Source organism: Mus caroli, unplaced genomic scaffold, assembly GCF_978045245.1.
Source record: "Mus caroli unplaced genomic scaffold, Mus_caroli_1 scaffold_2, whole genome shotgun sequence".
NCBI classification, from domain to species: domain Eukaryota; kingdom Metazoa; phylum Chordata; class Mammalia; order Rodentia; family Muridae; genus Mus; species Mus caroli.
Window position 1 is genome coordinate 165,047,195 of NW_028227257.1, and position 27,124 is coordinate 165,074,318.

General features: G+C 37.2%; 1 protein-coding gene across 1 annotated transcript in view; it reads right to left on the reverse strand.

The window, feature by feature from the left end:
- The window catches only part of Malrd1 (MAM and LDL receptor class A domain containing 1), a 745,053-nt gene that overhangs the window by 459,076 nt on the left and 258,853 nt on the right, over nucleotides 1–27,124 (reverse strand). The window contains exons 19-20 of the mRNA XM_021156265.2: nucleotides 14,211–14,387; nucleotides 12,098–12,260 (exon numbers count right to left, since the gene is read on the reverse strand). Coding sequence (XP_021011924.1) covers nucleotides 12,098–12,260; nucleotides 14,211–14,387 — 340 coding nt within the window. The remainder of the gene's footprint in view (nucleotides 1–12,097; nucleotides 12,261–14,210; nucleotides 14,388–27,124) is intronic.

Sequence of the window (27,124 nt, forward strand, 5' to 3'; positions counted from 1 at the left end):
ATACTAAAAGCAGTAAGAGAAAAAGGCCAAGTAACATATAAAGGCAAGCCTATCAGAATTACACCAGATTTTTTACCAGAACTATGAAAGCCAGAAGATCCTGGACGGATGTTATACAGACACTAAAAGAACACAAATTCCAGCCCAGGCTACTATACCCAGCCAAACTCTCAATTAACATAGATGGAGAAACGAAAGTATTCCACGACAAAACCAAATTCACACATTATCTCTCCACGAATCCAGCCCTTCAAAGGATAATAACAGAAAAAAACCAATACAAGGACAGGAACCACGCCCTAGAAACAACAAGAAGGTAATCCCTCAACAAACCTAAAAGAAGACAGCCACAAGAACAAAATGCCAACTTTAACAACAATAATAACAGGAAACAACAATTACTTTTCCTTAATATCTCTTAATATCAATGGACTCAACTCCCCGATAAAAAGACATAGACTAACAAACTGGCTACACAAACAAGACCCAACATTTTGCTGCTTACAGGAAACTCATCTCAGAGAAAAGGATAGACACTACCTCAGAATGAAAGGCTGGAAAACAATTTTCCAAGCAAATGGCATGAAGAAACAAGCTGGAGTAGCCATTCTAATATCTGATAAGATTGACTTCCAACCCAAAGTCATTAAAAAAGACAGGGAGGGACACTTCATACTCATCAAAGGTAAAATCCTCCAAGAGGAACTATCAATCCTGAATATCTATGCTCCAAATACAAAGGCAGCCACATTCATTAAAGAAACTTTAGTAAAACTCAAAGCACACATTGCACCTCATACAATAATAGTGGGAGACTTCAACACACCACTTTCACCAATGGACAGATCATGGAAACAGAAACAAAACAGGGACACAGTGAAACTAACAGAAATTATGAATCAAATGGATCTGGCAGATATCTACAGAACATTCTATCCTAAAACAAAAGGATATACCTTCTTCTCAGCACCTCATGGTACCTTCTCCAAAATTGACCACATAATTGGTCACAAAGCAGGCCTCAACAGATACAAAAATATTGAAATTGTCCCATGCATCCTATCAGATCACCATGGACTAAGGCTGATCTTCAATAACAAAATAAATAATAGAAAGCCAACCTTCACGTGGAAACTGAACAACACTCTTCTCAATGATACCTTGGTCAAGGAAGGAATAAAGAAAGAAATTAAGGACTTTTTAGAGTTCAATGAAAATGAAGCCACAACATACCCAAACTTATGGGACGCAATGAAAGCATTTCTAAGAGGAAAACTCATAGCTCTGAGTGCCTCCAAAAGGAAACTAGAGAGAGCACACATTAGCAGCTTGACAACACACCTAAAAGCACTAGAACAAAAGGAAGCAAATTCACCCAAGAGGAGTAGACGGCAGGAAATAATCAAACTCAGGGGTGAAATCAACCAAGTGGAAACAAGAAAAACTATTCAAAGAATCAACCAATCAAGGAGCTGGTTCTTTGAGAAAATCAACAAGATAGATAAACCCTTAGCCAGACTCATTAGAGGGCACAGGGAAAGCATCCTAATTAACAAAATCAGAAATGAAAAAGGAGACATAACAACAGATCCTGAAGACATCCAAAACACCATCAGATCCTTCTACCAAAGGCTATACTCAACAAAACTGGAGAACCTGGATGAAATGGAGAAGTTCCTAGACAGATACCAGGTATCAAAGTTGAATCAAGATCAGGTTAATGATCTAAACAGCCCTATATCCCCCAAAGAAATAGAAGCAGTCATTAATAGTCTCCCAACTAAAAAAAAGCCCAGGACCAGATGGGTTTAGTGCAGAGTTCTATCAGACCTTCAAAGAAGATCTAATCCCAGTTCTTCACAAACTATTCCACAAAACAGAAACAGAAGGTACTCTACCCAACTCATTCTATGAAGCCACAATTACTCTGATACCTAAACCACAAAAAGACCCAACAAAGATAGAAAACTTCAGACCAATATCCCTTATGAATATTGATGCAAAAATCCTCAATAAAGTTCTTGCTAACCGAATCCAAGAACACATCAAAACAATCATCCATCCTGACCAAGTAGGTTTCATCCCAGGGATGCAGGGATGGTTCAATATACGGAAATCCATCAACGTAATCCACTATATAAACAAACTCAAAGACAAAAACCACATGGTCATCTCGTTAGATGCGGAAAAAGCATTTGACAAGATCCAACACCCATTCATGATAAAAGTCTTGGAAAGATCAGGAATTCAAGGCCCATACCTAAACATGATAAAAGCAATCTACAGCAAACCAGTAGCCAACATCAAAGTAAATGGTGAGAAGCTTGAAGCAATCCCTCTAAAATCAGGGACTAGACAAGGCTGTCCACTTTCTCCATACCTATTCAACATTGTACTTGAAGTCCTAGCCAGAGCAATTCGACAACAAAAGGAGATCAAAGGGATACAAATTGGAAAAGATGAAGTCAAAATATCACTCTTTGCAGATGATATGATAGTATATATAAGTGACCCTAAAAATTCCACCAGAGAACTCCTAAGCCTGATAAACAGCTTCGGTGATGTAGCTGGATATAAAATTAACTCAAACAAATCAATGGCCTTTCTCTACACAAAGAATAAACAGGCTGAGAAAGAAATTAGGGAAACAACACCCTTCTCAATAGTCACAAATAATATTAAATATCTTGGCGTGACTCTAACTAAGGAAGTGAACGATCTGTATAATAAAAACTTCAAGTCTCTGAAGAAAGAAATTATAGAAGATCTCAGAAGATGGAAAGATCTCCCATGCTCATGGATTGGCAGGATCAACATTGTAAAAATGGCTATCTTGCCAAAAGCAATCTACAGATTCAATGCAATCCCCATCAAAATTCCAAATGAATTCTTCAACGAATTAGAAAGTGCAATCTGCAAATTCATCTGGAATAACAAAAAACCTAGGATAGCAAAAACTCTTCTCAAGGATAAAAGAACCTCTGGTGGAATCACCATGCCGGACCTAAAGCTCTACTACAGAGCAATTGTGATAAAAACTGCATGGTACTGGTATAGTGACAGACAAATAGACCAATGGAATAGAATTGAAGACCCAGAAATGAACCCACACACCTACGGTCACTTGATCTTCGACAAGGGAGCTAAAAACATCCAGTGGAAGAAAGACAGCATTTTCAACAAATGGTGCTGGCACAACTGGTTGTTAACATGTAGAAGAATGCGAATCGATCCATTCCTATCTCCTTGTACTAAGGTCAAGTCTAAGTGGATCAAGGAACTTCACATAAAACCAGAGACACTGAAACTTATAGAGGAGAAAGTGGGGAAAAGCCTTGAAGATATGGGCACAGGGGAAAAATTCCTGAATAGAACAGTAATGGCTTGTGCTGTAAGATCGAGAATTGACAAGTGGGACCTCATGAAACTACAAAGCTTCTGCAAGGCTAAAGACACCATCAATAAGACAAAAAACAACACCAACAGATTGGGAAAGGATCTTCACCTATCCTAAATCAGATAAGGGACTAATATCCAATATATATAAAGAACTCAAGAAGGTGGACTCCAGAAAGTCAAATAACCCCATTAAAAATGGGGCTCAGAACTGAACAAAGAATTCTCACCTGAGGAATACCGAATGGCAGAGAAACACCTGAAAAAATGTTCAACATCCTTAATCATCAGGGAAATGCAAATCAAAACAACCCTGAGATTCCACCTCACACCAGTCAGAATGGCTAAGATCAAAAATTCAGGTGACAGCAGATGCTGGCGAGGATGTGGAGAAAGTGGAACACTCCTCCATTGTTGGTGGGATTGCAAGCTTGTACAACCACTCTGGAAATCAGTCTGGCGGTTCCTCAGAAAATTGGACATAGTACTACCGGAGGATCCAGCAATACCTCTCCTGGGCATATATCCAGAAGATGTCCCAACCGGTAAAAAGGACACATGCTCCACTATGTTCATAGCAGCCCTATTTATAATAGCCAGAAGCTGGAAAGAACCCAGATGTCCCTCAACAGAGGAATGGATACAGAAATTATGGTACATTTACACAATGGAGTACTACTCAGCTATTAAAAAGAATGAATTTATGAAATTCCTAGCCAAATGGATGGACCTGGAGGGCATCATCTTGAGTGAAGTAACACAATCACAAAAGAACTCACACAATATGTATTCACTGATAAGTGGATATTAGCCCAAAACTTAGGATACCCAAGATATAAAATACAATTTGCTAAACGCATGAAACTCAAGAAGAATGAAGACCAAAGTGTGGACACTGTGCACCTTCTTAGAATTGGGAACAAAACACCCAGGGAAGGAGTTACAGAGACAAAGTTCGTAACTGTGATGAAAGGATGGACCATTTAGAGACTGCTGTATCCAGGGATCCATCCCATAATCAGCTTCTAAACGCTGACACCATTGCATACACTAGCAAGATTTTGCTGAAAGGACCCAAATATAGCTGTCTCTTGTGAGACGATGCCGGGGCCTAGCAAACACAGGATTGGATGTTCACAGTCAGCTATTGGATGTATCACAGGGCTCCCAATGGAGAAGCTAGAGAAAGTACCCAAGGAGCTAAAGGGATCTGCAACCCTATTGTTGGAACAACATGATGTACTAACCAGAACCCCGGAGCTCTTGTCTCTAGCTGCATATGTATCGAAAGATGGCCTAGTCGGCCATCAATGGAAAGAGAGGCCCATTGGACTTGCAAACTTTATATGCCCCAATATAGGGGAATGCCAGGGCCAAAAAAATGGGAATGGGTGGGTAGGGAAGTGGGTGGCGCTATGGGGGACTTTTGGGATAGCATTGGAAATGTAATTGAGGAAAATATGTAATAAAAATATTAAAAATCAAAAAAAAGAAAGATAAAAAAAAACTCATATGCTTAACTGAGTCAAACTAAGTCATTACTATTCTGATTTTTTAAATTGTAAGGATTTCCCCTTTATGTCAAATTAATATTTCAAATACTGTAGTGGGTTCTGACTGCTATAAACAAGCCATGATTCAAACTAGCCAGAAAAATTTCTTAATTACTATAATTTTTAAGGTATGAAAGAGGTTTTTTCTTTTTACAAAGTATAGCATGTGAGAAATAAAGCATTAAAAAAGTCATATTTAAACATTTAAAATTAGAGAGCATCCATATTGTAAAAACTACCATGGAGATACATACTGGAATGTGAGGGATTCATCACCTGACAGTTAGGAAATCCATATCAGGTCTGGTTCACTTAGCCACTTAGTTAACTTTCAAGGGTCTTAAATTTTAACATAATAGATATCTGAAGGGCATCAATATAAAAAAAACCTCAATAATGAAAGAGATATACAAGCAGAATGGGAGCATAAGTAACCAGATAATATAGAAAATGCAGGGTAGAAAGTCATAATGGGTAAAGACCTAGGGATTTTACACTTTATGTAGTTAATGAAGAACAAACCTAGACAACCTAGTGGGTCAGAGGGAAATCAGAGGACATTCTGGCAAGAGACTTCAGTGACAGCCTTTCTAGAATAAAAGGAGGAGGGGACGAGTCTGAGAAGATGAGTTATCTTACACACTTAAATTAGTGGATTGATTATAACACTCAAAGAAACAACAGGTCAGCAAAAATGTGTCAGTCATTTAATATCCAGCTAAAGACTGTACAGGATACAATATACTGAACTATAATCATTAAATGGAATTACCATGGATAGGGCACATAACTAAAGTCCTAGAGCTTAGGAAATATTGTGGGCAGCCTAGTGTTTTCAGGAAGTTCCAGACCATGCTAAACTACAAAGTGAGGCCCTAACATCCCATATAAAACAAAACACACAAAATTAAATGAAATCCTATACTTATTTATCAGGAAGATGGAAACAGAGAAACTAAAATGTCTATTTCTTTTAATAAATAATAAATAATAAATAAATAATTCAAATTGATATATTTTTAAATAAAAATGTGGTTATAGAATATGAGAGCATACCATTTTACAAATATGAGCTAATATCCAGTTAAAGTATAGATGAACAATTACACAATCTTAGAACAAATTAAGAAATCTCCAGCAGATTGGGTTGAGGTTACTGTAAATGCGAGGTCTTTTTCATCACAAAACTATCAATTTTCCTTAACATTTAGTTTTATTTTATGCTTGTAGTCACTATTATGAAATTAATTTGTAAGGTACAATATATAAAGTAAATAGGAAGCCAAGAGACAAGATGGTTGCTATAAAGTTTGTCCTTAAAAATATAAAATAGTCATAGAGTTCCAAAAATAAGACATATTTCAATGAATAAATAGTTTAATGGTGAATCTTGTAAAGAAAAAAAATTACATTCACCGTCTGGTTTGTGCTTGTTCTATCTGTACAAGAGAATCCTCTCTTTCTGCCCACCACCAGCTCAGTGCTGTTTCATTTGTCTTCTGTGCAGACAAAGCCTGCCCACCACTTGCTAACCCTTTCTATTTCTACTTCTTCTGTAGTTATGTGCTACACTGTATATCATTGTATATCACTGCTTCACTGATGTCTTCCAAATGAGAACTAAGTTCACTTTTTTTTTCATCTGTTAATCCCCCACTAAGCCAATGTTTCTCAGACAAAAAAGCACTACATCTGCTTACCTCTCACGGCTAATACCACTGTAGAAAATAAAATCAATTGGGAAGTTCAAGAATTGGGACTGGATTAATAAATTATGGAATGCCCCAGAAGTAAAATGCAAACTGAGTTATAGATAATATTTAATGGCATGATTTACCAAATGCTGGACAATATACACTCAATAGGTCTATGAAGAAAATACTGTTGTTCTGAGTTCATAAGTATATGACATACAGAATGAGAGAGAAGGGAAATGTGGGAGGAAATGAAATTAATTGATAAAGAAAACAGATCTAGAAATAGATGGATGGATAAAAATTAATGGAAGCCATTCAGAGTGAAGAATGTTGACTATATTTTGTGTGTGTATATATGTGCGTGTGTTTCTGTTAGTGTCTGTGAGTGAGTGTGTATGTGTGTGTGTGTATCAGTGTCAGTAAATGTGTGTGTGAGTGTCTGTGTGTGTGTGTGTGTTTCTGTGATTGTCTGTGTATGTATTTTTCCATGTATGTGTGTGTGAGAGTGTCTCTGTGTGTATGTGTGGGAGAGTGTCTCTGTATTTGTGTATGTGTACCTCTGTTTGTGTGTGTATGTGTGTATTTTATGTATGTGGTGATCAAGAGCATACAAAAAGGTTACAAATACAACTGTGTGTATGTATATATGAAAGCCAGAGGTCCGCTCCATATCCTTTCTCAGGGTATCATCTATCTTATTTTTGAGAAAAATTCTTCCCTAATCTGAAACTTCCCACCTAGACTTGCCAGGCTAGCCAGGAAGCCACAAAGATCTGAATATCTCTGCTTCCTCAGAATATTTACTGAGTGATATATCACATCAGTCTCAATGTTTTGTTTTAAACAAACAAACAAACACATAGTAATAGTAGTTTTCATGCTAGAACTGTAGCTCAGTGGTGGAGTGTTTGACTAGAATATTGAAGGCCATAGGCAGAAACATAAATGAATAATATCAATAAACAAACAAGGTAACAAATTCTCGAGCTTCTCACAGAAACGGCATACTAAAATGCTAAGTAATACTCTTACGTTCATGTTTTTGTCTGTATCTAGTTTCACAGAATCATTCTTTGCTTTTAATTGTATGTTTGTATGTCTGTGAGTCTAAGTAGGTATATGTGCATGTCTGTACATAGATGCTTACATACAATGCGTGTCTGTGGAAGATGGCATAGGCATAATGTTTTTATACACTGTGTAAAGTTTACCCTTGTGTTATTAGAAACGCTGATTTCTCTCCCCTCATACCTTGCTTCAATCCAGACATGGCATTGTAACGCTTATATGAAGAATCTTCGCTTTCCACTGCACCAGCCCCTCGACACTTTGGCCACAAACTCAGCAGGAGTCCCCACAGTACCCAGAGGACTCTACATGCTACAGACGCCCTAGCACACCCAGGTTCTTGGGCTCTGACCCCGGGACTCAGGTGAGAGAGCCATCATGTATCCCAGGCCTCTCAGAGATCAGTCTGAGCAGGAGAGCACGTGGGTCCGAGAAGCAACAGAGCTTCTTGGACAGGGTCCCTTCCACCTTCATCCTCAACCAGGAGGGAGATGAGACCTAGACCTCAGGGCACTATCCCCTCCAGAGGAATGTCAGCCTCCTGTGAGATCTCTGATCGCAGGACTCAAGGTATGTACTCCATCTTGTATCTTGGGTCTCCAGTCCTCACAGGAGAGCCCGTGGGCCACAGAAGCAACAGAGCTTCTTGAACAAGGTCCCTTCAGGACTTCATCTTCAGCCAGGAGGCAGAACTGAGTAAGAGACCTCTGTGTACCTTCCCTTCAAGAGGAGAGCTCCCTGCAGAGAATCCTCTGACTACTGAGACTTAGGAGAGAGTTGAACTCCCAGGCGTGCTGAAAGAGGTTAACAGAATCACAGGAGGAACAAGCTCCAGCCAGAGACAGCAAGAAAATCTAGTACCACAGATTACCAGATGGCGAAAGGCAAACACAAGAATCATACTAACAGAAACCAAGACCACTTGGGCATCATCAGAACCCAGTACCCCCACAAAAGCAAGTCCTGGATACACCAACACATCCAAAATGCAAGATTCCATTTACAATCATATCTCATGATGCTGGTAGAGGACTTTAAGAAGGGCATTAATAAATCACTTAAAGAAATACAGGAGGACACTGTTAAACAGAAGTCCTTAAGAGGAAGCAAAAATATCACTCAAAGAATTACAGGAAAACACTGCTAAACAGGGAGAAGAACTTAAAGAAGAAACACAAAAATCCCTTAAAGAATTACAGGAAAATACAACCAAACAGGTGATGGAATTGAACAAAACCATCCAAGATCTAAAAATTGAAGAAGAAACAATAAAGAAAAGCCAAAGGGAGGACAACTCTGGAGACAGAAATCCTAGGAAAGAAATCAGTAAACATAGATGCGAGCATCAGCAACAGAATACAAAAGATGGAAGAGAGAATCTTAGGTGCAGAAGATACTGTAGAAAACATTGACACAACAGTCAAAGAAAATGCAAAATGCAAAATGTTCCTAACCTAAAACATCCAGGAAATCCAGGACACAATGAGAAGACCAAGCCTACGGATAATAGGTATAGATGAGAATGAAGATTTTATTAAACTTAAAGGACCAGTAAATGTCTTCACTAAAATTATAGAAGAAAACTTCCCTAACCTAAAGAAAAAGATGCCCATGAACATACAAGAAGCCTACAAAACTCCAAAGAGACTGGACCAGAAAAGAATTCCCCCCAACACATAATAATCAGAACAACAAACACACTAAATAAAGATAGAATATTAAAAGCAGTAAGGGAAAAAGGTCAAATAACATATAAAGGCAGACTTATTAGAATTACACAAGACTTCTCACTAGAGACTATGAAAGCCAGAAGATTCGGGGCAGATATTATACAGACCCTAAGAGAACACAAATGCCAGCCCAGGCTATTATACCCAGCAAAACTCTCAATTACCATAGATGGAGAAACCAAAGTATTCCATGACAAAACCAAATTCAAACAATATCTTTCCATGAATCCAGCCCTTCAAAGGATAATAAAGGGAAAACTCTAACACAAGGAGGGAAATTATACCCTAGAAAAAGCAAGAAAATAATCCTTCAACAGGGCTAAAAGAAGATAGCAGCAAGAACAGAATCCCAATTATAATAATAAAAATAACAGAATGCAACAATTACTTTTCCTTAATATCTCTTAATATCAATGGACTCAATCCCCCAGTAAAACAACATAGACTAACAGGCTAGATACATAAACAGGACCCAATATATTGATGCATACACGAAACCCACCTCGGGGACAAAGACAGACACTACCTTAGAGTAAAAGGCAGGAAAACAATTTCCAAGCAAAAGGTCTGAAGAAACAATGGACAGATCCTGGAAACAGAAACTAAACAAAGACACAGTGAAACTAAGAGAAGTTATGAAACAAATGGATTTAACAGATATCTACAGAACATTTTATCCTAAAACAAAAGGAAATACCTTCTTCTCAGCACCTCATGGTACCTTCTCCAAAATTGACCATATAATTGGTCACAAAACAGGACTCAACAGATACAAAAATATTGAAATTGTCCCATGCATCCTAACAGACCACCATGGACTAAGGCTGATCTTCAATAACAACATAAATAATGGAAACTGAACAACACTCTTCTCAATGATACCTTGGTCAAGGATGGAATAAAGAAAGAAATTAAAGATTAAGGAACTCCACATAAAACCAGAGACACTGAAACTTATAGAGGAGTAGTGGGGAAAAGCCTCGAAGACATGGGCACAGGGGAGAAATTCCTGAATAGAACAGCAATGGCTGGTGCTGTAAGATCAAGAATTGACAAATGGGACCTCATAAAATTGCAAAGCTTCTATAAGGCAAAAGACACTGTCAATAAGACAAAAAGGCACCAACAGATTGGGAAAGAATCTTTACCAATCATAAATCCGATAGGGGATTAATATGCAATATATACAGAGAACTTAAGTAACTGGACTCCAGAAAATCAAATAACCTCATTAAAAATGGAGTATGGAGCTAAACAAAGAATTCTCAACTGAGGAGTATCAAATGGCCATAAAGCATCTGAAAAAATATTCAACATTTTCAATCATCAGGGAAATGCAAATCAAAACAATCTTGTGATTCCACCTCACACTAGTCAGAATGGCTAAGATAAAAAAATCAGGTGACAGCAGATGCTGGTGATGATGTGGAGAAAGAGGAACACTCCTCCATTGTTGATGGGATTGCAAACTGGAACAACCACTCTGGAAATCAGTGTGGCGGTTCCTCTGAAAATTGGACATAGTACTACCAGAAGATCCAGCAATACCTCTCCTGGGCATATACCCAGAAGATGTTCCAACTTGTAATAAGGACACATGCTCCACTATGTTCATAGAAGACTTATCTATAATAGCCAGAAGCTGGAAAGATCCCAGATGCCCCTCAACAGAGGAATGGATACAGAAAATATGGTACATTTACACAATGGAGTACTTACTATTCAGCAATTAAAAACAATGAATTCATGAAATTCTTAGTCAAATGGATGCATCTGGAGGATGTCATCCTGAGAGAGGTAACCTAATCACAAAAGAACACACATGATATGCACTCACTGATAAGTGGATATTAGCCCAGAAACTTAGAATATCCAAGATACAATTTGCAAAACACATGAAACTCAAGAAGAAGGAAGACCAAAGTGTGGATACTTCACTCTTTCTTAGAATGGGGAATAAAATACCCATGGAAGTAGTTACAGAGACAAAGTTCTTTTATCGTCAATAAATGCTGATCACCCAATGTCTGAACAGCACAGAGGATATGGTGGCATATCTGCCAGTCAGAGGAATGAAAGAGGGAGAAAGGAAGATTCAGATCAGCAGCCAGTTTGAAAGAATTGGAGCCAGGAAGATGGTGTCTGAGAAGCCAGATCAATAATAATTTGTAAGTACCATGAAATGGGGCTGTACAGTAGCCAGATTAGCATAGAAATTTAAGGAATATCATTTAACTGCTCAGAAATTGAGGTGCAATTTTAAATAAATCTTGTTTTCTCTTTGTAGTTATTGGGGACTAGCATAAGGTAAATAAGTGTAGCTGCCAATTTAATTCACTGCTACATGTATATAAATGATAACGTTTACAATTTAAAGGAGAACTTGTAGGAACTGTGTCACTCTTTATACTATGTGATTCTGAAGATTGAACTCAGGCCCATCATTTTTAGCAGCAAGTGCTTTTACCTACAGAGGCATATTGGCAGCCCCATTTTTGCTTTTAAAGGTTTTTTTCTAGTACAGTTTAAAATAATACATTCAACTATCCTGATCTTAGGCTTTACATTAATCTCTACAATAACATTGACCTAGGATACGGTGGGTCATGGAAATGTCTCCTAAGAAAGACTTTGAAAATATATAGTCACTTACTTTGTGTGATCTACTGATGGTCTGTGGTTTTCTTCCCCATGATGAATACTGATCCCATTACCGAGTCCCCACCTGAATGTATTTGAATCATGGAGTGAATTTTCTGGGATTGGTTGGTACCATTTACATAGGTTTCTCTCTTCAAATGTACAAACCTCCAGTACTGGAATAAAACAGAACAAAGACAAGATGAGCTAATAACAATGAACAACAAGGGAAAGTTTATACTTTGCAGAATTTTCATATATTTGGTTCAAAAAGTTATAGTACAAAACATGTGTGTGTTTGTGTGTGTGTGTCCCTGTGGGAGCATCCTACAAATCACCCTTGTGTGTTGTTTCTCACAGTTTTTTGGAAGCAGGATCTTGCATTTGTCCTGCTATTTATTAATTAGATGAGGACAGCTGGCTAGCATGGCTCAGTGAGTCTTAAACTTCTCATCTCTGGATCCTTGGGCTTATGGGACTAAGCTGTCACACCTGGCTTTTATGTAGGTTCTGGGCATCAAGCACAGATCTTCATGCTTATTTAGCCAACATTGTACTAAGTGCACCATCTCCCTAGCTCTCATAAATAACTTTAAAACACTGATAAAATATTTAGGCAAATGTTTTATATGATCACAAGAAAATATTGAAAAATTGAGGTTCATTTTTTTGAATCCCTACAGAAAGTAAAATATGTGAATAATTGCATACATTAACAGTGTCCTCTCTCTAGGAGGTGAGATGTTAATTAGCTCCTAGAGCATCTATCTCCCATATCTTCCTACTCAGCACTTCTGTTGTCTTTATGAACTATTGGCTTTTCCTTGTTCAAGGTAATATACCACTTAACTTTGGCTCATTCCTTAAAGATGTCAATGAAAGCATTTGCCTTCAAAGCAATATGACATCCAATAACATTTATATTGGTCTTAATACCTTGAATGTTTTTAAGATTATTTGATGATTTTATTCTAATATAAAAATTCGAACTCCATTGACTTTCATGTGAAAATGCTTTCTAAATAATTTCTTCCTCTCTTTTACTCTTCCTCCTCTTGAAGAACATGTATATGCATCCATCTATGTTAAAATCACTATTGCTTAAGTAAAAAAAAAAATAAATCAATTCATTGAATTCTCATGCATGCTGTAGAAAATCTGATGTTGACCCAGTTTCTGAGTATAGTAACAATTGTGGAATGACACAGATGAAAACCTTAAATACATATGTTACTACAAGATCTGACAAGGAAACATGTCATTGCAAAACAATCTTTTTTAAACTGCAGTGAGTCATTGCATTTGGATGCTAAATGCTGATAATAACATATGCTGTCTTTAATTATCTTGTGACAATAATTTGGACTCAATTTCTGTTCTTTACATTATTGAAAGTGATAAGAATTATTCCCTTATATGACCTGTGCACTATGGAATGCAGTAGCTTCGAATGTATTTTGGTTTACTCTATATTTGTAGTATAGTTGCACACTAAGAATTACTTTTTTCTGAGTTACGGGAAAAATTTTGACTCTTATTAGAAATCTTAAACCATAGGACTTCTTAACACACTAATGAGGACAGATGAGTGTTTCATTATGCTTTGTCATTGGTATGTTTTTAACCTTTAACATTATGAATTGTACTGCAACATGATAAATTCACATACAATCATAAAAGGGAAATATAACACAAAGCATTTCCTCTGTCTAACTTGTGTTTCACTTCCTAGGCATGTGTTAATTTTGCTTCTTCCATCATCGTCTTTGACTGGAAAGTTCAATTATAAATGAGTAATTTGCAACTGATCTATGTAAGAAGAGATATGAATTGGCAGGTAGCTGTAAATGACCGTCATATTTCACCAAGACATGGAAACACATCTCATGTGTTAAAGTTACTCTTCTTATGAATTCAAGATGTTTGCTACAATAATTATTTTGTGTGCATTTGAATAGTATAAAAATTTAAATAGTTAATCTAAGTATATCAGGGTGTTTCATTCCTAAATATGTCTCACTTGATAATATATGGGTGCCTAAGGTGGGAATGGAGGCAAATGTGCTACAGTTCATAAAAACAGTAGTTTAATACCTAATTTATGCAAAACTTAGGAATCCACATACCACAAGATGACTCATCCGATTTATCAATGCAGTCATATCTGAAGTCACATTTCTGAATGTTTCCAACACAGTGACCATTAGACCTGCAGACAAATTGATCATCGGTGCAGTTGTTTGGAGGCAAGGTCACTGGAACTGAAGTTTCTGGTGGACTTGGAATGTCCATTGGCAAATTATCTTGGGGAGAAATAATACAGAGACATCATGTGGCATGCCCTGTAGTTATCTTAAGTGTTTTTCAAAATTGACATTTGTAATTATGCTATGCATTCAGTCTTAAGAGAGATATTTAGTAGTGTTTATTACTTTGTTAAATTCATTTAGACATTTAAAACAACTCTGTCTTAGGAAAGGCAGAAAGCTGGAATACTTTTTTTTTAGTCCCAAAGTTAGGCAAAAGAATTGATACATGGCAATGGTTTAAAAGGAAAAGTGATTCAGATTCAAAGAAAAGGAAATGGCTTGGAAAAGAAGTAGGAGCCAACACATCTTATTGCTAGCATCTGAAGCCAGATTCAAGGTCTTAGTGGACCTTCAAATATAATACATGAAACAAAGCAGACAAACAAACAAAAAACTACACACAATTTCATTCTTTCTCAGGTCTCATAAACCTAATCTTTGTTATTTTTGTTGGTTCAAGCTTGCATGACAGATTCCAACTTTTTTTTTTCCTAAAAAAATTTAAACAAGTTTATATCTTCTTAACTTATCAAAACTAAAACAAATTTATAGAAGTTTATTAATTTTGTGTTAAGTTAATTCATAAAACATTCTAGTGACAACTCTACATCATTCAATGGCAAATAAAGCAACGTCTGTTGTAGTAATTTCTTACTCCAATACCCAAAAGATTCTCTAACATATAACAAGAACACATATTCCACTATGCTCATAGCAGCCTTATTTATACTAGACAGAAGCTGGAAAGAAACCAGATGTTCTTCAATAGAGGAATGGATACAGAAAAGTCGTGCACAATAGAGTACTACTCAGGAATTAAAAATGATGAATTCATGAAATACTTAGGCAAATACATAGACCTTGAAAATATCATCGTGAGTGAGGTAACCCAATCACAAAAGAACACACATGGTATGACTCATTGATAAGTGGATATTAGCCTGAAAGTACCAAATTCTCAAGGCACAATTCACAAACCACATGAAGCTCAAGAAGAAAAATGACCAAAGTGTGGATCAGTGGGTCCTTCCTAGAAAGAGGAACAAAATACTAACGGGTGCAAATATGGAGACAAAGGGCAGAGCAGAGACTGAAAGAAAGGCCATCCAGAGACTTTCCTACCTGGGTATTCATCCCACATAGAGTTGCCAAACCCAGACACTATTGTGGATTCCAAGAAGTGCATGGTGACAGGAGCTTGATACAGCTGTCTCCTAAGAGGCCCTGCCAGAGCCTTACAAATACAGAGTCAGATGCTCACAGCCAACCATTAGACTGAGCAAGGGGTCTCCAAAAGAGGAGTTGGATAAAGAATGGAATAAATTGAAAGAGTTTGCAACCCCATAGGAAAAACAACAATATCAACCAAACAGCAACCAAGCCACCAACCAAGGAGTACACATTGCTCCAGCTGCATATGTAGTAGAGGATGGCCTTGTCATGCATCAGTGAGAGGAGAGGTCCTTGGTTCTAGACGGTGGATAAATGTCCTAGTATAGGGAAATCGAAGGCAGGTGTGGGTGGGTGGGTAGAGGAACACCTTCATAGAAGCTGGAGGAGTGGGGAAAGGATAGGGAGTTTCTAGGAGGGGTAAAGTGGGTAAGAGGATAACACTTGAAATGTAAATAAATTAAAACTTAAATAAATTTACAAAATAGAAAAAATCAGATAAAAATAGATACTCAACCAGTTATTATATTTATAAGCTATATGCCTAGATTGGGCAGATCTATCACTATACTAATTTATTCCCCAGCTATGAGACCCCTTGCTACATGCAATTTTTTCCAAGCTATGTAGTTCTGCTCCATATTCTTTCCACCTCCTCTTCCTCTCTCTCTCTCTCTCTCTCTCTCTCTCTCTCTCTCTCTCTCTCTCTCTCTCTCTCCCTTCACCCCTCACTGAGTCCACTGGTCCCACCTTTCTCTTTCACTGTCCAATCATCAGCTCTAGCCTTTATTTGAACAGTCAGCATGGGACAAGTTTCAGTGAGATTGCCTGAGTACATGATCTACTTCTCCTATAGGGCAGCTCCTGTTGTGAAGCAGAATTAACATCAAAATACAAACAGGACCAAGGCAACCCACAACCAAACCAAACTTAGGTGCAAAAGAATTTCCACTACTGGGCAGAGACATCAAATATGCATTGCATGAATTCCAAGGGGTAAGTTGATGTTAGAAAAAATAATTCTTTTCACCCCTTTCCATGTAACCTGCATCCACAAACTGGAATGTGGTGAACATGCTCACAATAACAGGCAAGTGGGAGAATAGATGAACAAATAAATGGAGGCAGGAATGCACAACAGAATATAGCAACCATTAAATAGGTGAAATATTTCACTGTATGCTTGAAGAGCACATGTAAGTTATAGGAATTAAAAAACAATTTTTGGCAATGTAAGGGTAAAATTAGAGTTTATCAGATCAAAAAGTGAAGCATAGAAAGTCTTTATAAGCAATGAAATGATAACATGAGTGGTGGAAGAGGGGTAAACTAGACTATTTCATTTGACTTTGTTTTGAATATAATGAGGGTATAGCATGAACATATATGATAAGGATATATACTGTTGAGCCATTAAAAATATAAGCTGAGAATAGTAAATACTAGTTGACAAAGTAACTTGAGAAAAATTGTAAGTCTGGATAAATCCAAGGAGCTGTGGAGAAATAATAATATATGAGATTACTATTTCAAGACTTTTTAGCATTACTTTGGAGGATATACTGGCAGTAGCTTTGATATGGAGGAACTCAGAGTCCAATCATTTCTGTCATATGGGAAATTAATAAACCAAAAACATGGTGTGAAATAGGAAACAAAAGCCTGATCTATATTAAACAATTTGGATCACTGGGACTTGGCATTTTGGGTATTTTTGAAAATTTAAGGATTGTCGAATACAGTACTTCATTTTATAGCTGAAGTTCTGAGACAATTAAGAAGTAGGATTGCAGTATATGCAAGAAGATAGATTAAAACCCCCAAATTTTTGACATGAACTCAATACTGGAGAAAATGATGCTTAGAAAAAATAAAACTGTTCATTGACTGAAAGTAGAAATAGGAGCAATAAAGAAAATGCAAACCAAAGCAACACTGGAGCTAGAAAACCTAGAAAAGAGAACAGGAACTACAGACTCAAGCATCACCAACATATTACATAAGATGAAAGAGAGAACTCAAGCAAAGAAGATACAATTAAAGAAATTGATACATCTGTCATAGAAAATAATAAATCTAAAAAGCATCTAACACAAAATGCCCAGGAAATTTGGGACACTATGAAAAGACCAAACCTAATAATAATTGGAATAGAAGAGGGAGGGAGAAGATTCCCAGTTCAAAAGCCCAGAAAATATTTTCAACAAAATCATTGAAGAAAATTTCCCTAACCTAAAGAAGGAGAAGGCTATATGCTAACAAAAAGTTTACAGAATACCAAATATATTGGACCAGAAAAGAAAATCATCCCACTATATAATAATCAACACACTAAATATATAGAACAAAGAATGTTAAAAGTCATAAAAGAAAAAGGCTGACCTATCACAATTATACCTGACTTCACAAGAGAGACGCTAAAAGTCAGAAGGTCATGGACAGATGTCGTGCCAATCCAAGGGACCACAGTAGTCAGCCCAGACAGCTACACCCAGAAAAATTTTCAACCACCATAGATGGAGAAAATGCAATATTGCATGACAGAACCAAATTTAAACAATATCTTTCTTCTAATCCAGCTCTACAGAGCATATAAGGAGGAAAACTCCACCACAAGGAGGGTAACTATAATCCAGACAACAAGAAATAAATATTCTATATCAGAAACATTCAAAGACACATACACACACACACACACACACACACACACACACACACAGTACCACTACCAACATTAAAATAACAGGAACTAGCAATCAATGGTCATTAATATTTCTCAACATTAGTGGACCCAATTCACCAATTAAAAAGACACAGTCTAACAGACTGGATATATAAACAGGACCCAACACTCTGCTGGATGTAAGAAATAATTTCAGCATCAAAGATAGATACTACCTCAAAGTTAAGGGCTGCAAAAAGGTTTTTCAAGCAAATGAACCCAAGAAAGAAGTTGGAGTAGCCATTATAGTATTGAATAAAATTGACTTTCAATGAGAAACATTCAAAATAGATAGGAAAAGACACGTTATACTCATAAAGGAAGAAACCCACCAACACCATGTCTTAATTCTGAACATCTACACCCCCAATGCAAAGGCACCTACTTTCATAGAAGAAACATTACTAAAACTTAAATTACATACCACTCACACAATAATAGAGGAGAACTTTGATACCCCAGTCTGACCCATGGACAGATCATTGAGACAGAAACTAAATAGAAACAAAGTGAAACTTACAGAAGTTACGAGCCAAGTGGACCTAACAGATATCTACAGAACGTTTTGCCCTACATCAAAAGAACATACCTTTCTCTCAGCACCTCAGGAAACTTTCTTCAAAACTTACCATATAATCAGACACAAAGTAAGCCTCAACAGATACAAGAAGATTGAAATTATCTCTTGCATCCTATGAGATCACCATGGATTAAACAACTACAGTACACAAAATAACTTAAGCAATAACAGACACAACAGAAAGTTTAAATACTCATGGAAACTGAACAACCATCTACTCAATGATAACTTGGTTAGGGAAGAAAGAAATTAAAGACTTTCTAGAAGTCAATGAAAATAAAAGCATAACATATACAAATATATAAGACATAATGAAAGCAGTGGTAAGAGTTGGTTCATAGCACTAAGTGCCGTCATGAAGAAATTGTAGAGATCACATATGATCAACCTAATAGCACACCTGAAATCTCTAGAACAGAAAGAAGCAAGCACACCCAAGAGGAGCCCATGGCAAGGGAATAGTCAAAATCAAGGCTGAATTCAACCAAAGAAGCAAAGCGAATGATACAAAGAATCAACAAAACCAAGAGCTGTTTCTTTGAAAAAAATCAAGAAGGCAGACAAACCCTTAGCCAAACTAACTAAAAGGCACAAAGACAGTATCCAAATTAACAAAATCAAAAATAAAAAGGGAAACATAACAACAGAAACTGTGGAAATTTACAAAAATCAGTAGGTCTTACTTCAAAAGCCTATCTATGCTCCACATAATTGGAAAAACTAAAAAAGAACAAAAAGGATTATTTTCTTATTTCTTTTCTTACCAAACAAAGATAAATCAAGATCAGGTAAACTACCTAAACAGTCCTGTAACCCATAAGGAAATAGAGCTGTCATTTAGTCAAAAACAAAAACAAAAACAAAACAGTGCCAGTCAGTATTAGTGCAGAATTCCAACAGACTTTCAAAAAAGTTAATACAAGCACTCCTCAAACTATTCCACAAAATAGAAACAGAAGAAATTCTGCCAAACTCATTCTATGAGTCCATAGTTACCCTGATATATAAACCAGATTAAGACTCAACAAAGAAAGTGAATTTCAAACCAATTTCTCTTATATACATCAATTCAAAAATACTCAGTAAAATTCTGAGAAAATGACCAAGAACACATCAAAATCTTTATTTACAATTATCAAGTAGGCTTCATCCCAATGAGCTTTGATGACTCTATATATGAACATTCATCAATGTATTCTTATCATATAAACAAACTGAAAAAAAAAAAACATGGTCATCTCATTAGATTCTGAACAAGCCTCTGAAAAAATCTAGTACCCTTCATGTTAAAAGTCTTGGAGAGATCAGGGATATTAAGGCACATACCTAAATATTAAAAACCAATATACAGCAAGCAACTAGCCAATATCAAATTAAATGGTGAGAAACGTAAAGCAATTTCACAAAAATTAGGGAGAAGATGAGGATGCCCTATCTCTTCCTAGATATACAATATAGTACTTGAAGTTTTATCCAGAGCAATAAGACTACTTAAGAAAATCAAGGGTATAAAAACTGGAAAGGAAGAATTCAAAGTATTGCCATACATGGATGATATGACACTGCACGTAAGTGACCCAAAAATTATACCAGAGAACTTCTATCTATAGTAGATAAACACCTCCAGTAAAGGAAGTGAATATGAAATTATCTCAAAGAAATCAGTAGCCCTTCATTTTACAAATGATAAACAGGCTGAGATAGAAATTATGGAAATAACCCATTCAAAATAGCCATTAATAATATAAAATATATTGGTGTGACTATAATCAAACAAGAAAAAAAAAAAAACTGTATGACAAGAAGTTTAAGTTCCTCAGGAAATAAATTGAAGAAAATACCAGAAGATGGAAGGATCTTCCATGTTCATGGATCCATATTAAAAATTGGTGTCTTACCAAAGACAATCTACAGATTCAATGCAATGTTTACAGACATTGAAAGAGCAATTCTCAACTTCGTATGGAAAACTAAATACCCATTATAGCTAAAAAACAATCCTGAAAAATAGAAGAACTTCTGGAGAAATCACTACCCCTGATTGTGAGCTGTACTACAGATCAATATTAATAAGAAGTGCATGGTACTGGTATAGAAACAGAGAGGGTGATCAATGGAATCTAATTGAAGACCCAGAAGTAAAGCCACACACCCATGGACACTTTATTTTTGACAAAGAAAACAAATCCATACAATGAAAAAAAGAAAGCATCTTCAACAAATGGTGCTGATCTAATCAGATGCCTACATGTAGAAGGATTCAAATAAATCCATATTTCTCACCCTGCACAAAAACTCAAGTCTAAGTAGATCAAAGACATCAACCAATAAAACCAAATACACTAATCTAAAGGAAGAGAAAGTTGGAAATGGTCTTGAACTCATTGGTACAGGAGATAATTTACTGAACAAAACAGCAATAGTTCAGGCTCAAAGATCAGCAATTGATAAATGGTACCTCATGAAACTGCAAAACTTTTCTAAGGCAAATGACACTGTCAATAGGACAAAATGGCAACCTACAGATTGGAAAAAGATCTCCACCAACACTACTTTCAACACAGGGCTAATATCTAATATCTACAAAGAACTCAAGAAGTCAGATACCAACAACCAAATAACCTAGTTTAAAAATAGGGTACAGAGCTAAACAAAGAATTCACAACATAGGAATATCAAAGGGCTCAGAAGCACTTAAAGAATGTTCAATGTCCTATGTCATTGGGGAAATGCAAATCAAAACAACCCGAGATTCCTTCTTTATTACACCCATTAGAATGGCTAAGTTCAAAACTTCAAGTGACAGCACATGGTGCCAAAGATGTTGAGAAAGGAGGACACTCCTCCTTTGGTAGTGGAGAGCAAACTTATACATTCACTCTGAAAATCAATTAGGCAGTTTCTCAGAAAATTGAAAATAGTCTACCTCAAATAGGTATCATCTATACCACTCCTAGACATATACCCAAAAGATGCCCCATTATACCACAGGGACACTTATTCAAGCTTATTTTTCAGCTTTATTTGTAATAGCAAGAAAAGGGAAACAACCCAGAAGTCCCTCAACTAAAGAATAGATACTGGAAGTATGGTTTATTTATACAATAGAATACTATTCAGTTATTAAAAACAAGGACATCATGAATTTTTCAGGCATTTGATGAAACTAGAATATATCATCCTGAGTGAGGTAACACAGTCCCAAAATGACATGCATGGTATTTACTCATAAAGTATAGGATACCCACAATACACTCCATAGACACAAAGAAGCTAAACAAGAAGGATAGCACAAGAGAGAATTCTTGAATCTCACTTAGAAGGGAGAATAAAATAGTCATAGGAGGCAGATGGAGGGAGGAAACTGGGAAGAAGGGAGGATGAGGAGGGGAATGGGAAGATCAGGATCAGGTTTGGGGAGATAAAGAAGAGAAGGCTAGAAGGCCAGGATAATAAATGGCAATTTGCAGCTAGGGCAGGGAAAGCATCTGTCTCAGAGACCTGTGATGGGGAAACTCTCAGGAGTCAGTTCTGGTGACCTTAGCTGAGATACATAGCAACATGGATATAAAACATTAAGAAGCTACCTCCTGTAGCCAGGCAGGATCCCCCATGGATAGATAAGGACACCAACCTACCCATAATTCTTTTGACTCCAGAGTTTTCCTGTCTATAAGAAAAGGAGGGACAAAGATGAAGCCAAAACTAAGGGAATGGCTAACCAATAACTGTTCCAAATTGAACCCATCCCATAGACAAGCACCAATCTCCAACATTATTTATGTTATGCTTGCAGACAGGAGCCTAGCATAACTGTCCTCTGAGAGGCTCCACCCAGCAGCTTACTGAAACAGATGCAGAGGCCAATAGCCAAACCTTGGGTGGAATTTCAGGCGTCTTATAGAAAAGTTGAGGGAAGGACTGAGAGCCCTGAAAAGGGTAGGAACTCCACAGGAAGACCAACAGAATCAACTAAGCTGGACCCTTGGAGATTCTCAGGGACCAACACCAACCAAATAGCAAACATGGCCTGGACCAAGGTTCTTGGCACATATGTAGCAGATGTACAATTCAGTCTCTATGTGTTCCCCCAACAACTGGAGCAGAGGCAGTCCCTAAAGCTGTTGCCTCTCTGTGGAATCTATTCCCTACCTGTGCTGCCTTGCGTGACCTCTGTGGGAAAGGATGTGCCTAACCCTGTTTAGACTTGATGCATCAGGGTGGGGGAATAATGGAGAGGCATCCTCTCAGAGGAGAAGGGGGCAGGGGAAAATGGGAGGAAGGAGTGGGGCAACCAGGAGTGGGGAGCAGTGATCAAGATGTAAAATAAACAAATAAATAAATGGAAAAAAAGAAAGAAAAGAAAAGAGTAAGTGAGGAACCAGGAGCACACAGTCTAGTTCTCTTTGCAAACACAGTAATCCTAATCAGCTGCTACTGTTTCTCCAGGGAATGTACAGAAGTGGGAAAAGGGCAGAAATAAAGGGCTATTGAATTCAGGCCATGTATGAAAAGAGATGATAATCAAAGAAAATGTGTTCTACTTTAATAGAGTAGAGATTACGAATATCAGTAATAATTAGGTTATTTACACTGGGAGCTAAAACATAGAGGATATGTAAAGTAGGCAAGAGTTTATAGTAAAAAGAGGTATTGTCTCTGGCAAGATATGAATTTAATAATAATGGATTAAGAAGAAAAGTTGCAGTAGGGAGAGAACCATCCTACTGCAAATGGAAGTACCATCATCAACATCATGAAAAATTAGAGATAAAAATTGTTGCCTAATATTAAACTATGCCATAATTTGAAAAACTTAAACTGTAGAGTGATTTAGTGTTTGAAATGTTGATAATTTTAAGGGAACTACAGACTTACATGGTTTGAATAAAAAATAACCACCACCAAGTTCATTGAAAAATTACTTCAAGATAAAGTTAGTCAAGATAACTGAAGTATTATCCAAATTATCTAAAGTATTGGTATCTGTTGCTTTCAAATTGCTGCAGTGTGAAAAGACTAAATAGAAATTTCCTTAGTTTTAAATTGAACATGGTTCTGAAAGGCATGTTGAAAGAATGCATCATTTTGCTCTTCCTCGTTGGGATCTGAACCACTATTTGTCCAACCTACCCACACTATATAGTCTATTGTCCATTAGTCATGTAGAAACCATCTCAGTTACCAAACTGACTGCCATAGTATCAATTATGTCAAACCATTCCTTGTGCTGAAATACTCCCTACTACAATGAACGATATGCTCAAAACACAAGAATAAGATATGGGCAATTCTGGAGTGTCAAGGAAAACATTCTGAGCTATGTATGCTTCAAATTGAAAATGGCCAACATACTCACCTAATGATGAGGAATAAAAATGCATGCTAAGATCCATGCTGAGAAAAAAACATTCCACTTTTGCAGTTGTAAGACATGAAAAAATCCTGGATGATTTTTGCTGACATATCAAAAATTGCAAATATACTAATCAGAGTCCATGATAAGTGTTCAGTTAATATGGAAATGGTATCAAATTTGCAAGCAGAATAAATGAGCAGAAAATGTGTTCCTATTGACAACCCTGATATTAAGTACTGAGTCTGACAAAAGAATTCCTATGAAGTGAAGGGACACATGTTGTCACAGGGGAAAAATTCCTGAACAGAACACCAATGGCTTCTGCTATAAGATCACGAATTGACAAATGGGAACTCATAAAATTGTAAAGCTTCTGTAAGGCAAAGGATACTATCAATAAGACAAAAAGGCAATCAACAGATTGGGAAAAGATCTTTACCAATCCTAAATCCAGTAGAGGGCTAATATCCAATATATACAAAGAACTCAAGAAGTTAGACTCCAGAGAACGAAATAACCCTATTAAAAATGGGATACAGAGCTAAACAAAGTATTCTCAACTGATGAATACCAAATGGCTGAGAAGCATCTAAAAAAATATTCAACATCTGTTGGGAGAAACCTTGTTTGAACATTAACTGCATTAAGCGCTTGCTGGCACAAAGTCTTGGTCTCTCTGGGAAAGTACTAGCTCAGCTGAGTACAAATAGACATAGATTCTGGAGTCAGTGGAGAACAAATACTTATAAACCTTGTGGACAGGTGCCTAATAACCCATTCTGTTCTGATCTTCCTGCTGAACTGTTTACTCAGTCAATATCCTGTTCCTCGGGAACAGGTGCATTAACCAGAGACTAAGCGACCCCACTCCACCCCTCTTCCTGCTCATATGAGTATATAACCTGTGTGGGGGAAAAATACAAATTTGTAAGCTTGATTAGACCATTTGACTTGCTGTCTGGTCTTTGCATTTCTTGACCCCATTTCTTCCAGGTGCCCCTCAAGTCACTGTCTACTGTCCTGTGGGTTGGAACAAAGATCATTAGTCATCAGGGAAATGCAAATCAAAACAACTCTGAGATTCCACCTGAGATTCTGACACCTGTCAGAACAGCTAAAATAAAAAACTCAAGTGACAACAGATGCTGGCAAGGATGTGGAAAAAGAGGAACACTCCTCCATTGCTGGTGGGATTTGCAAGCTGGTAAAACCACTCTGGTGGTTCCAATTTGGTGGTTCCTCAGAAAACTGGACCCAGAAGGTGCTCCAACATGTAATAAGGACATATGACCCACTATGTTCATAGCAGCCTCATTTATAATGGCCAGAAGCCGGAAAGAAGCCAGATGTCCCTCAACAGAGGAATGGATACAGAAAATGTGGTACATTTACACAACGGAGTACTACTCAGCTATTAAAAAGAATGAATTTATGAAATTTTTAGACAAATGGATGAATCTGGAGAATATCATTCTGAGAGAGGTAAACCAATCACAAAAGAACACACATAATATGCACTCACTGATAAGAGGATATTAGCCCAGAAGCTTGGAATACGCAAGAAACAATTCACAAAACACATGAAACTCAAGAAGAAGGAAGACCAAAATGTGGATACTTCAATCCTTCTTAGAAGAGAGAATAAAATGTGGATGGAAGGAGTTACATAGACAAAGTGTGGAGCAGAGATTGAAGGAATGATCATCCTGAGACTGCCTCACCTGGGAATGTATCCCATACACAACCACCAAACCCAAACACTATTGTGGATGCCAACAAGAGCTTGCTCACAGGATCCTGATATATCTGTCTCCTGAGATACTCTGCCAGTGCCTTAGGAATATAGAAGTAGATGCTCAGAGCCATCCCATGGATCGAGCACATGGTCTCCAATGAAGGAGCTAGAGAAAGTACCCAAGGAGCTGAAGGGGTTTGCAGCCCCATCGGAGGAACAATAATATTAAATAACCAGTACCCTAAGAGCTCCCTGGGACTAAGCCACCAAACAAAGAAAAAACAGTGGTGGGACTCATGGCTCTAGCTGAATATGTAGCCAAGATGGTCTAGTTGGTCATCAATGGGAAGAGAGGCCCTTGGTCTTGTGGAGGCTCTATGCCACAGTGTAGGGCAATGCCAGGGCCAGGAAGCACAAGTGGGTGTGTTGTTGAGCAGGGGGAGTCAGGAAGGGATAAGGAGTTTTTGAAATGGAAACCAGGAAAGGAGATAACATTTGAAATTTAAATAAAGAAATTTTCAAATAAAAAAAGCCCTTTATTGCAAGAAAAAAGGATGGTTACTCAGATTCAGGGATAGCTTTGTACTGGTATCATGCAAATCATTGGATAGGCTATGCTTGCCAATATACAAGCTGCTGATGCATCACGGCTAAGCTGAGGAAGGTGACTATGAAGAAAGAACAAAGTACATTCTCAACTTTGATAAAATATGTCTTCTTTAGAAACTTTCTTTTTTTTTTCTTTTTTTGTTTTTTGTTTTTTTTTAATTTTTAATATTTTTATTACATATTTTCCTCAATTACATTTCCAATGCTATCCCAAAAGTCCCCCATAGCGCCACCCACTTCCCTACCCACCCATTCCCATTCTTTTGGCCCTGGCATTCCCCTATATTGGGGCATATAAAGTTTGCAAGTCCAATGGGCCTCTCTTTCCATTGATGGCCGACTAGGTCATCTTTCGATACATATGCAGCTAGAGACAAGAGCTTCGGGGTTCTGGTTAATTCATCATGTTGTTCAAACAATAGGGTTGCAGATTCCTTTCGCTCCTTGGGTACTTTCTCTAGCTTCTCCATTGGGAGCCCTGTGATACATCCAATAGCTGACTGTGAACATCCACTCCTGTGTTTGCTAGGCCCCGGCATCGTCTCACAAGAGACAG